Raw genomic sequence first — 13,767 nt, 5'->3', positions numbered from 1 at the left:
ACTTTTTGAAAAAAAAAAAAAAATTTGAACACATAAGTTACTTTTGGGTCAAAAATTTAAATTAATTTTACAAAGTTGTAATATGTTATACAAAAACGGCAGGAGAATAATGCCTAGCATTAATTTTGTCTTACTATTATTATTTTAAAAACTATATAATTAGGCCTAATTTTTAAATTTGTAATTTAAAATTAAATAAAAATTGTTTAAAAATCATAAAATTGTTCCAAATCAAAATTTGGCAAAACCCATACTAGGCCATGTTTATGGGCAATGTATCTACCAACTGTAAAAATTTCAAGAACATTGGATTATATTTACTATAAAAAGTACATGCCAGAATGATGAAATGAAAGTTACGGAAAATTAGTTTTAAAGTTTATTGTATATATTACATGCTAATAATTGACACTCACCAATCAGAAGTCACCAGAACCATAAGTTTTTCCTTCCTTCTGCTTCAAAATGCTATCCCTATGAATTCTGGCAACCCTTTCCTACTGTCTTCTGTGTTTCTCCATCTCCAAATAATGTCGAACACTTTGTTTGTGGCAGCAACTGTCTCATTGTTTGCAAATTTTCTTTTTTATTTCTGACACAGGTTGTGTTGGTGTCCTGGAGAGTTCTGTTTGGTATGACCCCTGGTTGAACTGTGCAACTGCTTCAATTACTGCCAGATGTAACTTTTGTTTGGACACAAAATTTTGTTTTGGGCACTTTGTCCATATGACACTATGCAAACTCTCATTTGCATTTTGTGTCATTTCTCCTTTACATCTGGCTAAAATGATATCTGATGACAATCTCTGGTATACAGGTAGTATTTTAGCCACACAAGTGTCATTAAGGGGAGTACTGACCATTTCTTTATGGGAATTTGGTTTTTCTCCCTTTCACTTCTTATGCCTGAACCTAACCTCTTAGAAACACGGTTCAGGCACTCTTCTTTGATGATGGCATATGAATTACTGTATACATTTAGTTTCTGGAGATGGTTGATAGTCTTGGAGTCACCATTTGACAAAAATGTAGTGTATTGGAAACTCAGTTTCTCTGATCTTTTCCAGAGCCTCTCTCCAGCCTCAACCTCCAATGCAGGAGGTGATCCTAAATAATTCCTGTCACATTTTGATTTGTGCCCAATATACCAAAAATGGTATTTTGGACTCTCACTGCCAAGACTTTTTGCTGTCAAAAAACATGTATGGCAGTAAGCTTATTTGGAGAGAATCCCAAAATCTATTACGAAGCCTGTCAGAATATCTATAACACAGCCTATCCCATAATTACTTGTAAACTCTCTCTTCATCCAACTCTCAAAAGTTACACCAATATAAATTATTTATTTTCCTACAATTTCAGGGTCTTATTTATAGTGTGCCCATTTTACTTTTTCTCTAGCGCTATTACAAACATTCTCTTGAAATGTTTCCGCTTCTTTAGAAATAACCAATAAATGGCTATAATATGAGCACAATGTGTTCATGTTCATCCCTAAACTAAAATGTTCAATGGCAGCTTGTCCCTTTCCAAAAGTTGTGAATGTCTGTACAATTTTTCTATTGACATCAAACGATGGTTTACCCCTATGTTTATTTTCAGTTATTTTTGGACTGGAATAAATGAGATACAACACACAACCACAACTCTGACACTTCACTATTACTTTGGTCCAAAACCCATGCTTTTCCCTGGTTTGTCACAGTTACTGCATAACACATTAGAAAATAGGGAATTCAGAGAGAATGAGTGATTGAAGATATAGTCCACGTTGTCTGACACTGAATTATACTTTAGGCCTACCGGTACTTCAACATTTTCTGTAGTAGGTTCCAACTTCTTACTGCTTGCTGTCTGCATAAACAGATTACTAGTAGAAGCAGGATTTGGAGAAGTTTCTTGGGTGGAACTATTTTTTGCCCACCTGACAGCAATAAAATTGCAGATTTGGCTTTTGCCTTTTTAGAATTAGATCAATTTCCCATCACAGAAATTGATGAATCTTCCTTTTGGTACGGCCAGTATAGAGAATTAAAAAGAAACACTTTTAGTTTACCTCAGTTTTGTAGTATGGAGTAGTAGAAACTCAATGTGATCACTGAGAGAGCTGTGGTACCACCCAACCCGCCTTAAATAGGTACCTTACTTATACAGGGTGTTTAAAAAATACGGGGCATAATTTCAGGTATGTATTTCCCACAAGTAGACAATCAAAATAGTTCATTACAACATGAGTCCGGAAATGCTTCATTTCCGAGTTATGGCCTTCACAACATTGAAATTCACCGGAACGTTTTTCTTTCTGCAGGTCATTGTCATTACAGAAGATGTTCAAAATGTCCACCTCCTGCTTGAATACAGACCTTACATCGATGTCTCAGTCTAGCTGGAAGTCATTGTGCAAAATGTTAACCCTTATGGCATGGATGTCGGAGAGCTTGGTGTATCTGAGAGACCAACAAAATAAGCCTCACTGGCTTCTTGGAACACCACGATAGCTAATCCCTGGAAGTGAAACTCTATCGTTAAGTCCTACGCAACAGAAAAAACACAACTTGAATTTATCAATGATGAGATCATCTAGCATCCTTGTATTTGAATGTACAGCAATCTATCTGTAGGCATATCATATTTTGTTAAAAAAAATTGTGGGTTTTGATATGAAGTGTCTGATCATCAGAGATATTTTCACTTTTCTTAAATTAGTGGCCTCTGATGCACTTGTCCTGCTGTATGTCGTGCAAAATGGTAACCGTCATGGCCTGGATGGTGTATTCGAAAACCAGCCTCCTATGACACACCTTGGGCAATGATTGTGTTGATAAATTGGTCTACACAACTCGCTTCATATGGCTGAATGACAAACACTCAATTAACCACCATTAGTGGGGGGGGGGGGAAATTACTTATGAATTACTTACATTTAGAGAATCACCTTTCCAAATGTCGTTTATTCCTGTTTGCATTGTCTGGCAATGGTAACTCCATTCTGTCTCAGCCATATCTACAAAGTTCACATTTAAACATAAATAATACAACTTAACATCACAGTTCATTACTCAGATTCTACAGAAATTATATTTACCATTAACTGATCTCATCTCCTTTTGTGTGTGTGTGTCTAATGCTCTGGATTTAATAATGAAGTCATCATCCTTCTTGCTTCCCAATATTTTGATGGAAGGTCCATAAATGTCCTAAGAGTTTCACAATTAGCCAGGTGCTCCATCTCCATGTCCTCTTCTCTGGTACACAGTAAGCGTTTAGGTGAATTCAGTACTCCAATACGATGAGGTGTTTACTGAGGCAATCATGACCAGTAATCAATCTAAACATGGCCATGGCAGATTTTTGAGGTAGATCAGGAATTAGTTTTGGATCTTTGAATGATTCTTTCCATTTTGAATTTTGATGTTTTGCCTGTTCACTGTAACTTATTCTTTTTATGACTCGCTTTATTGATTCATATGGGAACTTGAAATTTGTTTTTAAGTTGATATAAGTTCCTTTCTTTGCTAACATATCTGCTTTCTCGTTACCGTTCAGTCTGCAGTGGGCCGGGATCCATTGGAAGACCACTTTTTTATTTAGCATTTGAATTTGTTTTACCATGCAATGAATTTCTTTTACTTTTTCCATTTTAGGGGATGTAGTTGAGCTGATGGACTGGATTGCAGCTTTGGAGTCAGACAGGATGACTATGTTTTTGCACTGGTTTAGCCAAACAAATACATTTTGAAGTGATGTATAAATGGCTTCAACTTTGCCATCAAAATTTGTTGTGTACTTGCCAACATTTTTATAAAGGGTCTCCTTTTGTTGTGGGTTTCTATTCTGCAATTTTATTGTGGTAGAAAGCATTATCCATAATAATAATCGAAGGATCTAAATTTCTCAACCCAAAATAAGCTACCTCTCCACCCACTTCTGGAATGTATTCATGGCACCATAGTAATCTTGGCCAGTCTTCAAATTGGATACAAAAAGTTAAATCTGCATCAATAAAAGACACAAGATATTTAGATTCTAGATAGAACATATAATAAAAGTTACTACACCATATATAGTTTAATAGTATTGTAGTTACACTACCAGGTTTCATCTTGTACAATGACCAGTCTTCCTCCCACAGCAGGTCGATGCATAACTCCTTGAACCTTACCACCAACGATACTGGTTTGCTCCATGAATGTGTTGCAGAGTCTATGAAATATAGGCCTACATGGAATTAATAATGTTACAACATTTATTCCCTTTACTATCTTAAAATCTTGTAATAAAGCCTGCCATTCATAAAAATCCACGTTTCATCCAGAAGAACAACAGACTTTGGACCCTCACTTTTCATATTTCTCACATATTCTCTTAAAATTAATATTTTTACTTTCTCTTACTCTTACTCTCAATTTAAACCACATTTCCTTCAAAATTGTCCTTAATGACGAACGTGATCCTTCAAATGAAGTATGTATCACAGTTTCCTGTTACATGGCCCAGTACCAGCATGGCTGTTACTATTTTTCCTGAACAGGAATGAAAATAGTACCGGTAGTGATAAATAAGAAGTAATTATAAGAGTAAAGTCTACAGTCTTTTAGCTTATTAAAATTTAAAAAAAAATGTTACTGCCATAATTTTCTTCATCTCGATTCAGTCAATCATATACAAATCTTGCAATGACTTCCTTGGAAAAATTATCTGATGCACATAAGCCCACCATTCGTCCCTATCCTGAACAATATTAATCCAGTCCCTAGCATCATATTCCACCTCCCTCAAAATATTATCCTCCCATCTACGTCTCGGCCTCTCCAAAGGTCTTCAAACTAACTCTATGCATTTATGGACTCACTCATTAGTGCTACATACCCTGCCCACATCAAACGTCTGGATTTAATAATGTTAGGTGAAGAAGACAATGCTTGCAGTTGTGCGTTGTGTAACTTTCTCCATTTTCCTGTAACTTCATCCCTCTTAGTTCCAAATATTTTCCTAAGAACCTTACACTCTAACACCCTTAACCTCTGTTCCCCTCTCAAAGTGAGAGTCCAATTTAATGCTTCTTATACATACATGCCTGTGGTGTAACAATATGTGGAACAAGTAAACATATAATATGCTCCTTTTTAATTACGGTATTCCTATAGCCTTAAAGATTATGGTAATACACTGAAGTACTTGGGACAATAATAAAAATATTCTTCTGCGTTAATGAACACTTTTTTTTTTTTTACTTAATTTCTAACAAGAATATTTTTGTACGTACGAAAGGTTATCAGTGATGGGACTTTACTTTATTTGGGACTAGTATTTCTAAATAAGCTTAAAATTTTTCAAAATTCAGTTGCATGTATGTAAACTCAACCACATGCATTAGTTTATAATGAAGTTGCATTAGATTAGGTTACAGAAAAGTCTTCGTATGTTAAATTATGTGTAAATATTTTTTAACACACTATCATGGATGCATCCTTATGGAATAAGATCGGTACTGATCCTGTCAAATATTATCTATAAAAACAGGTAGGCCTACTTACAAGAGATTTGCAATTCTTACCATTAGAACCGCTTTGGTTTGACAGATATCTTCCTATTCTGCTTCAGCCTTCAATTGTCTGTACATATTAACCACTGCTTATTGTAAGCTGCTCTGTAACGAAAGCCTTTTCTTTCTGGATGTAGGCCTATAAGTTCTTCAGACTCTTTCCTTCTGGACATGTTATAACCTTAAAATAAAATGGTTATTGCATTTTAAAATATGAACTACACATTAACCTAACTTCAACCTTGATTTTATTCACTTTCATTAGACTAAATATTTGTAAGGTTATGTAAAATTATATTACGTAATTCTCCAAAATAACTACACCATAGGAGACACTGTTTTCTTTTGTTCCATTGACTTCTGTGAGATGATACTGGTAACACATGGTTTTAGTTTGGAGCTATAAATACTTTCAACATAAAAGTCATTTGATACCTGTATATTCTAATGGATAGTTGGAAGTTTTTGTTACAGCAAACTAATAAACCACGTGTTTACCACTATATAGCCTACATCTCTCATAAGCCAGTGAAACATGCCTTCTTTGATGTAGCTTCTCTGGAGAATACCTTATATTATGATAAAAAGAATAAACTCCAGAACACGGTACCCTACCTTCCCCTCTACCCCCACCGCACCTACCTAGCAACTTGCTACTTTCCTTGCTGACTCCTCCCTCTCTCGCGTTCTCACGCTGCGTCTCGCTCCATTCGAGACGCGCGCCACCTCGAAACATCATGGCGGCCACTGACGATCTCCGTGAACATCGCGGACCCGATGAAAAAAAGCGGGGTTTCGGGGCTGCAAGCCCCGAAGATGACCCGACGCACAGTGGTCCGGATCGCTAAAAAGCCGGACAAAAGTCATTTTTCAAACTTCATATTCAAAATACAAAATTACCTCAATAATAATTCTCAATAGTCATTCTAATAAGACCAAGTGTTTTTCGAAGAATACTTCAAAGGTTCTGGTCAATACTTACGAGCAAAAGTGACACAAATCTTTCGTGATTAATTCTGCGATTTTGTAAGTGATTTTTTAACAATGTGTCTGCCTTAACAATGCAAAATAAAAATCTGAGAATATTTTTTGTGAATGTATTACGGTCTTATGTATAGGGGAAAATTATAATTATCATTGTTTTTTGTTTCTAAGTTCTAATAATAAATACAAATTTTAATGCTCGTGTTTTGCGAAAAAATAAAGAATGTTTTAGAGTTTTAAAAAAATGTTCACGAGTGTACACCGTGAAACTTACATATTGTATATTGGTAGACATTTATGAGTTCGTCACTGAAGGTTTTATCTGCGGAATCCTGCAGTACTGTGAATCGTGACCTTCAAATCATCCCCATGCGCGTGGTCAGTCAACACATGTTGCGAGATAAGCACGCAGTAAAATTTATGTTTGTATAGTTAGATATTGAGGAATAATTTATTGGATGTAAACAGCATAGGCCCTTGACTTTTCAGTGTCCAGAGGATTTCTGTCGGTCTCAGTTCAGTGTATAATGTGTGAATACAGTGTATGAAAAATGAATTTACGTGTGAGTCGCCGAGAAATTTACGACATAATTCGAGGAAAGAACAGTGGGACTCGTGTGCAACAAGAAGAATATGTTGTGGATTATATGAAGAACAAATTTGAATTACATTTGGACAATCGTGGGACAAATTCTCTACGAAGTGTAATAAAAAGGCGCTTTTTTCTTCCGTACTATCAGTTTTGGAAGAAATGTTATCGCAGCGAAAAAATGTTTGTTCCTAAATATTCAGACTGGTTACGACAAGAAATTGAATTACCACTTACAAACATTCCTTCCGCTTCTTTCTCTTCAGAAACGTTTGGACGTCCTTCAAAAGAATTTCAAGAATTATGTGAGAGAAGTAAGAGGAGGAAAATAGAGTATTTGAGGAAGAATCTGGATGCTGAGGAGCTTTCATATGCCACAGTGATGAATTTGAGGGCTAGAGGTGACGAAAATTCAGCAAAACTGTTAAAAGAAATTACCACAACGACACCTATCAGAGGTAAACAAATTCGTGAATCGTGGCTGAAGAAAAGAAAACAAGCTACGAAACTGTCAGAAGAAGAAGCGTTTTCAACGACAGTAAGTACAAATTTATCGAAACATCAATACATGTCTATTAGAAAAATGGCAATTAAACACAATCATGACTTGTATCCGAGCTATTATGCAGTTCTGAAAGCAAAAGACGCAACTTATCCGAACAATATAAGTGCTAGTGTGAGTGCATGTGAAGTGAAAGTTCAGAAATTATTGGACCACACGTACTTCTAGCAGAATTTTGACACTTATATCTCACAGCGAGCATCCTGGTTTCCCCCACTCGCTTCTGCTCTCCCCTCTGTAAAGACTAGTGGCTGGGCTGTCTTAGCTCTTTTCTGAAAACATTAATTTCTGTTAGGAATTGGACGTCTACGTAATATTGTGTAACTGTTTAAAATAACTTAAATAAAAGGGCCTCGTTAAGTAATTAACTGTTATGTGAGTTCCCCCCTTTCTACAACCCTGCGACAAAACCAATTGGACGGATAGTAGATAGCATGTCTGAGTAATTTTATCTATTCGGATTGGGCAGAAGTGAAGATTGAATTTACATTATTTTATACTGTCCATCCATAAACCACAAAAGAAGTAAATTAAAATCATCAGTACCAGTTGCAGAAGACACAGTCCTGCAGTATATATTGACTACACCCCAACTCTGGCTATTAGCAACAGAAATCTACAATGAACGATCAAATATATGTACACCTCATTTCTCATGAAAACAAAAACTGAAAAGACTACGGTGGACTATAGTGGACTTTATGTTGTCAGCAAACAGCTGGATACATTAAGAAGATTGTTTGATTGATTGATTGATGTTTGAATTGCGACCTTGAAACAGTTCTGTATTTCAACTTGTCTGCATTTACAATAATGAAACTACTCAGTGCAATCAAGGCACACTTCTCAGATGCAAATGCTCAACACCTTAGTAAGTATCAAAATGCATACTTTATTTCTGCTTAGCCATAAACTCCATAACAAATGTATAAAAATGTAGATATTCTAATATAATTTAGCACAATAATATAATGGAATTTACAAGTATGCAAGTTCATACAAGTTATATTACCAGTAGTATTAAATGGTACGTAACATTTTGGATACTCCTACAAAACTACGAAAATATTCACGGATTCTTTATGTTACTAAATGTAAGAATGTACTTACCCACAAAAATACAATCCTTAATTGAATTTCGATTATAACTTATACAGATTATATATAATTTTAAACTTGTGGATTACATAACTTATGTAACTTTTCAACCCTTATATTAGGGGTTGCTGATGAAACCGTGTACATAAAATGACTATAATTATTGCATTTATCGAGTTTTGCAATAAAATAACAGCAGTGTGATAAAAATATCTAATCCGGCCCTTATTAATGAAAGCATAATTATCTCACCGCTCAAGAGGGGTAGTTATTCATTTCCAAATGGCATTAAAATTTGCACACGTTAGATACATGTTATTAGTAATAAGTGTACCAAATTTCAAGTTAATATGGCCACAAGAAAAGAAGTTATTACTTTTGTCCGGGTTTTAAGCGGTTCGGACCACTGTGCGACGTGTAGCACATGATGAAAAGAAGCGGGGTTTCGAAATATAAGTATGCCTATGTAATATAATATCTTAATACATATTAAATAACAGCAAATCTTAATACAACATAACATTCTAATATGTTAATTTACTGTAATATTGCAATGTAATGCTCCAAAATTTCTACTTACTTAGAAACATACAATACCGGTAGTTCTGATAATAACAATAATTGCACCACAGAGTAGTATTATGTGATGTGATGGAAATAGTAACTTCACGTACAACTCGCAATTCCCGGAATATATTATATATATATATATATATATATATATATATATATATATATATATATATATTATAATCGCGATATAAAATACACGCACAATATTACGTTTGAATAAATCTAGTGAATTTTAAATCGAGTAGCGGACAGGCCTGTATAATAATTCCAAGTGTACCAACATAAGAACTACAAAATGACTAACTATCATGATATCTAGAACATGTGGGTGTTGAAGTAAGTGTTGCCAATAGTGAAGTGAACCTGGGGGCTGCAAAAACACTAGATTTCAGCTGGTGATCACGTAATGGGGGAAAAATGTTGAAGTTGCATCTTAGTACCTCAAGATACTTGCGTTTGGAGAGAGGAATGACTCCTTTCTGTGATTGGGCGTTCTATAGGAGGCGTGTCTAATAAACTTACTGGATTGTTGGATACCTACATAAGAAAGCATAGTCTCGTCTACAACGATTTTGGTCACTTCACGGCTTACTGCGTGACTATCTATAATGTTGAATTGGTGAATATTGAATAACTTACGTGGTTTGAAATGGAAGATGTTAAGGAAGTTATTCCAGTATCATGTGATGTATGCGATAAAACTTTCACAAAAAAGTATAATTTATACAGACATTGTAAGAAAGTCCATGGTTTTAAAACTGGAGGCGGAGAAAAATGTAACGAGTGTAACGAACATTTCAGCACGTTGGCCTTGCTCCGAACTCATCATGTAGTTAATCACGGATTTGAAGAAAAAAAACTCAGTTTGAAATTTACATCACGACAGGGTGCGTTATGTTTATTTGATTACAAGCAACAAGTCATGCTAAAGAAAAAAAAAAGGTATTGTTCATTTAACGAGGCTCACAACTGTAGAGGTTATATCAGCGTCGCCGGAATTTTGTCCCGCAGGAGTTCTTTTGGTAATTTCCTAGAAGACGGGCAAAATCCAACATGGCTGACGAAAACTACCAAAACGTTCTGCCAACTATGAAGTTCAAATGTCACCAGACATCACAAAATCAAAGATGGAAAATCAAACATATATTCATATTTTTAAAGAAGAACAAGCCCTTCAAAAAATGAAAATATGTTTAATTTTTCATCTTTGATTTTTATGCTGTTTGGTGGGATTCGAACTTCATAGTTGGTAGTACTTTTCTGGCAGTTTTCGTCCTCACTTTACCCCCACAAATCACTAAAACACAAAACAAAACAATAATTTATCACCTCATCAAACAAAATTCAATCCTCATTGACGTCTTCAATGACAACCACTTACTTCACTTCAATTACGACACAGGCTTTAAGGCAATCTAAACTTAAACCATGCAGCCAACAAAGAACTAAACCAACACTTTGTCATACAGTCAAGTTCACATAAATAACCATGTATTGACACAAAATGAAATTCTCTTTGAACTCTTATTACACCTTAACTTGTACGGAAAATTCAGTAAATAATTCCTTGGAACCATAGGAACAGTTTTCTCCTCAACAATCGACACAATGCTTATTCACCAGCGAAAGAATAAACCAAAATCGACACAAAATTTAGTACTCTGTTCTATATTCACACATCTTTCACAGATATCATAAAATGACAAACTTTCAATAACTTTGGCCATCAAACACAATATAACACCACTCACGTCAAACAACCAAGAACAACTTACTGACGTCATCATCCATTCAAAATTAACGAAAATTCTAGAACAAATGATGACAATCAAATCGAAGGAAAATCACAAAATGACAAACTTCCAATAGCTTTAGCCATCAAAACAGTATAACACCACTCACGTCAAACAACCAAGAACAACTGACAACGTCATTACCCATTCAAAATTAACAAAAATTAAAAAACAAATGACAACTATAACCAATCAAATTGAAACAACATCACGGCGACACCTCGTATAAAAACCTAGAACTAACAAATAAAAGTCACTAAAAATCACTAACATTTAACTCTAAAGTAAAAAAAAGTTGGTAATACTTAATACATCCAACCAGGTGCCCGTCTTCTATGAATTTACCGTTCTTTTACATGCCAGTAAATCTATTCACATGAGCCTGTCGCATTTAACCACTTAAATGCCATCGACTTGGCACGGGATCATGCTAAATAGGTTTAGGATTACCTAGTGTAAAACTGGCCGGGAAAATTTCAGTTTACGGATTCCTTACAGACAGTTAAGTATATATCTTAAAACGCTAAAAAGAGCAGATTTACCTGCGTTTGTCGAATTCACATCATCATGCTTACGAAAAGACACGTTTCAGTGCCAATAATTTATTTTTTGTGCAGAAGGTTGGAATTTTGAAAGAAGAGAGAAAGGAAGGAATCCGTGTTCTGAAATTTGTCACATACAAGGAAGGTTATTAATGAAAAAATATATTGACAAGCCATGCCATTATTTGCAGTTTTTTTTTTTAAATAGTCCTATACAATTTCCTAGATTTGGGATCTCCTGTTATTATAATTAACTTACTTTTTTTTTTTGTAGTACAAAAACTATCTTTTAAGGAAACGGAAAAAAGAACAAAATTCTGAAGTATAATTGTAATAACCTACTTCCTTTGTGAAAAACCCACAGATGTTTTGTTCATTTTAAGTACTTGCATTTAATAATTCCAGTAAAGTTTAAAGATGTGATGTTATTCAAAATGATTGGTATTTTAAATATTCATGTGCATGTGGTAGATATTGCTGTTTCATGATAGTCACGTAAGTGATATTTCACACTAGATTTCTTGATAGAGATATACCTAGATCTTAGTGTTATTAGATACAAGAACATATTACTTAATATATATTATGCTTAAACTTTAACTTATTACTATGATGTACCTAAGTACATATGGAGTTTCAGTGCAGTAATTCTGCTTTTCCATATGGTGAAGAATTGCTAGAACAGAGAAAAATTCTCTCCGGCACTGGAACTCGAGCCCGGGTTTCCAGCTTTACGTGCTGGCGCTTTATCCACTAAGCCACACTGGATTCAATTTCCGATGCCGGATTGAATTCCTCTCATTTTAAGTTTTACCTACTGTGAATTTTTCTCTGTTCTACCAATTCTTCACTATATGGAAACACAGAATTACTGCACTGAAACTCCATATATATTTCGGTACATCATGGTAATACGATAAAGTTTAAACAATCACTTTGTGATTCAAGACAGCACCATGTTCTATCAGACCCGCACCACATAGACACTCATACTGAGTGCACCTCTGTAGCCTACTTATGGTTGGACATTATGTCTACTGTCACACATACTGTGACACGGTACACAAGGGTGAGCCATCAAAGGGTAACACAGTAGGTAGAACTTAAAATGAGAGGCATTCAATCTGGCATCGGAACTTGAATCCGGTGTGGCTTAGTGGATAAAGTGCCAGCTGGAAACCCGGGCTCGAGTCCCGGTGCCGAAGAGAATTTTTCTCCATTCTACCGAGTCTTCACCATATTAAACTTTAATGTCAAGAACAAAAATTAAAGAATTAAAATGCTAGTCATAGGACTTTATGTCAAGATGAAGTTACCTTATAGAAATTATAATTTTATTAATGTTAAAGAAACCCGAATAGTGGAAAATTAAGACTTGTCAACAATGTGTCCGCAACTTTTATATAGGACTACCACTTTTTGACATACGAGTATTCATAATATACAAAGTTCATTATAAGCTGGGAATTATCCCCGAAACAAAAAAAAAAAATCCTCTTTTGAGGTTCCATCATATAGTAATTTTATAGGCCTAACTCACAAACACTGGCATAATATTGGATTAACATCATTTACTTTCACAAAACATGGTACTATTTTCCACTTGTGATTTTAATGTCATTTTTCAATGGTAATTTATGATAGAATGTGTCATCACACTCAGTTACTTTCCTGAGTTCTTGAAATATAATTTGAAGGAGCATTAATGGATGGTTTAAAGACGTGTCCAAGGACTGAATGAACATCTGTGATCTTTCTCTAAAAATAACTGTTGAATTTTCATTGACCTATGCTAAAAATATTCAATCACTCAGTGCTCTGACCAGGACCTTATTTCTATTCTGGTAATGGCACCCGTAAGACATTAATACAATAATTTTATTTTTCTAAACTATTACAATTTATTTTTACAGAGTTCTCTATTTGGAAAGCAAATGAAGAAAAGGAAAAGAGAGCACACTTCGTCACGCATACAGGTGCTAAGAGATTAGTTGATGGCACAATCAGATGGTATTATGTCTGCCATCGTTCAGGGACATTTCAAAGTAAAGGAAAAGGTTCACGACAACTGAAGTCACAGG

The 13,767-nt window shown here is 34.9% G+C and overlaps 1 protein-coding gene across 10 annotated transcripts in view; it reads right to left on the bottom strand.

Moving 5' to 3' along the window:
* LOC138715545 (uncharacterized protein CG3556-like) overlaps positions 1–13,767 on the bottom strand; it is a 142,771-nt gene that overhangs the window by 50,703 nt on the left and 78,301 nt on the right. Inside the window, exons 1-5 of one of the 10 annotated variants that reach the window (XR_011336408.1) lie at positions 6,161–6,361; positions 5,558–5,726; positions 4,093–4,218; positions 3,086–3,993; positions 2,922–3,004 (exon numbers count right to left, since the gene is read on the bottom strand). Coding sequence is in view for 4 of the 10 variants with exons in the window: in XM_069848597.1 (XP_069704698.1) it covers positions 2,936–3,004; positions 3,086–3,101 (85 nt within the window). In the remaining 6 variants the exon portion in view is untranslated. The other 9 variants (XR_011336407.1, XR_011336405.1, XR_011336410.1 and 6 more) reach the window with 9 other exon arrangements.

This window comes from Periplaneta americana, chromosome 15, assembly GCF_040183065.1.
Source record: "Periplaneta americana isolate PAMFEO1 chromosome 15, P.americana_PAMFEO1_priV1, whole genome shotgun sequence".
Lineage (NCBI taxonomy): Eukaryota > Metazoa > Arthropoda > Insecta > Blattodea > Blattidae > Periplaneta > Periplaneta americana.
This window is presented reverse-complemented; position numbering and strand designations above follow the sequence as displayed.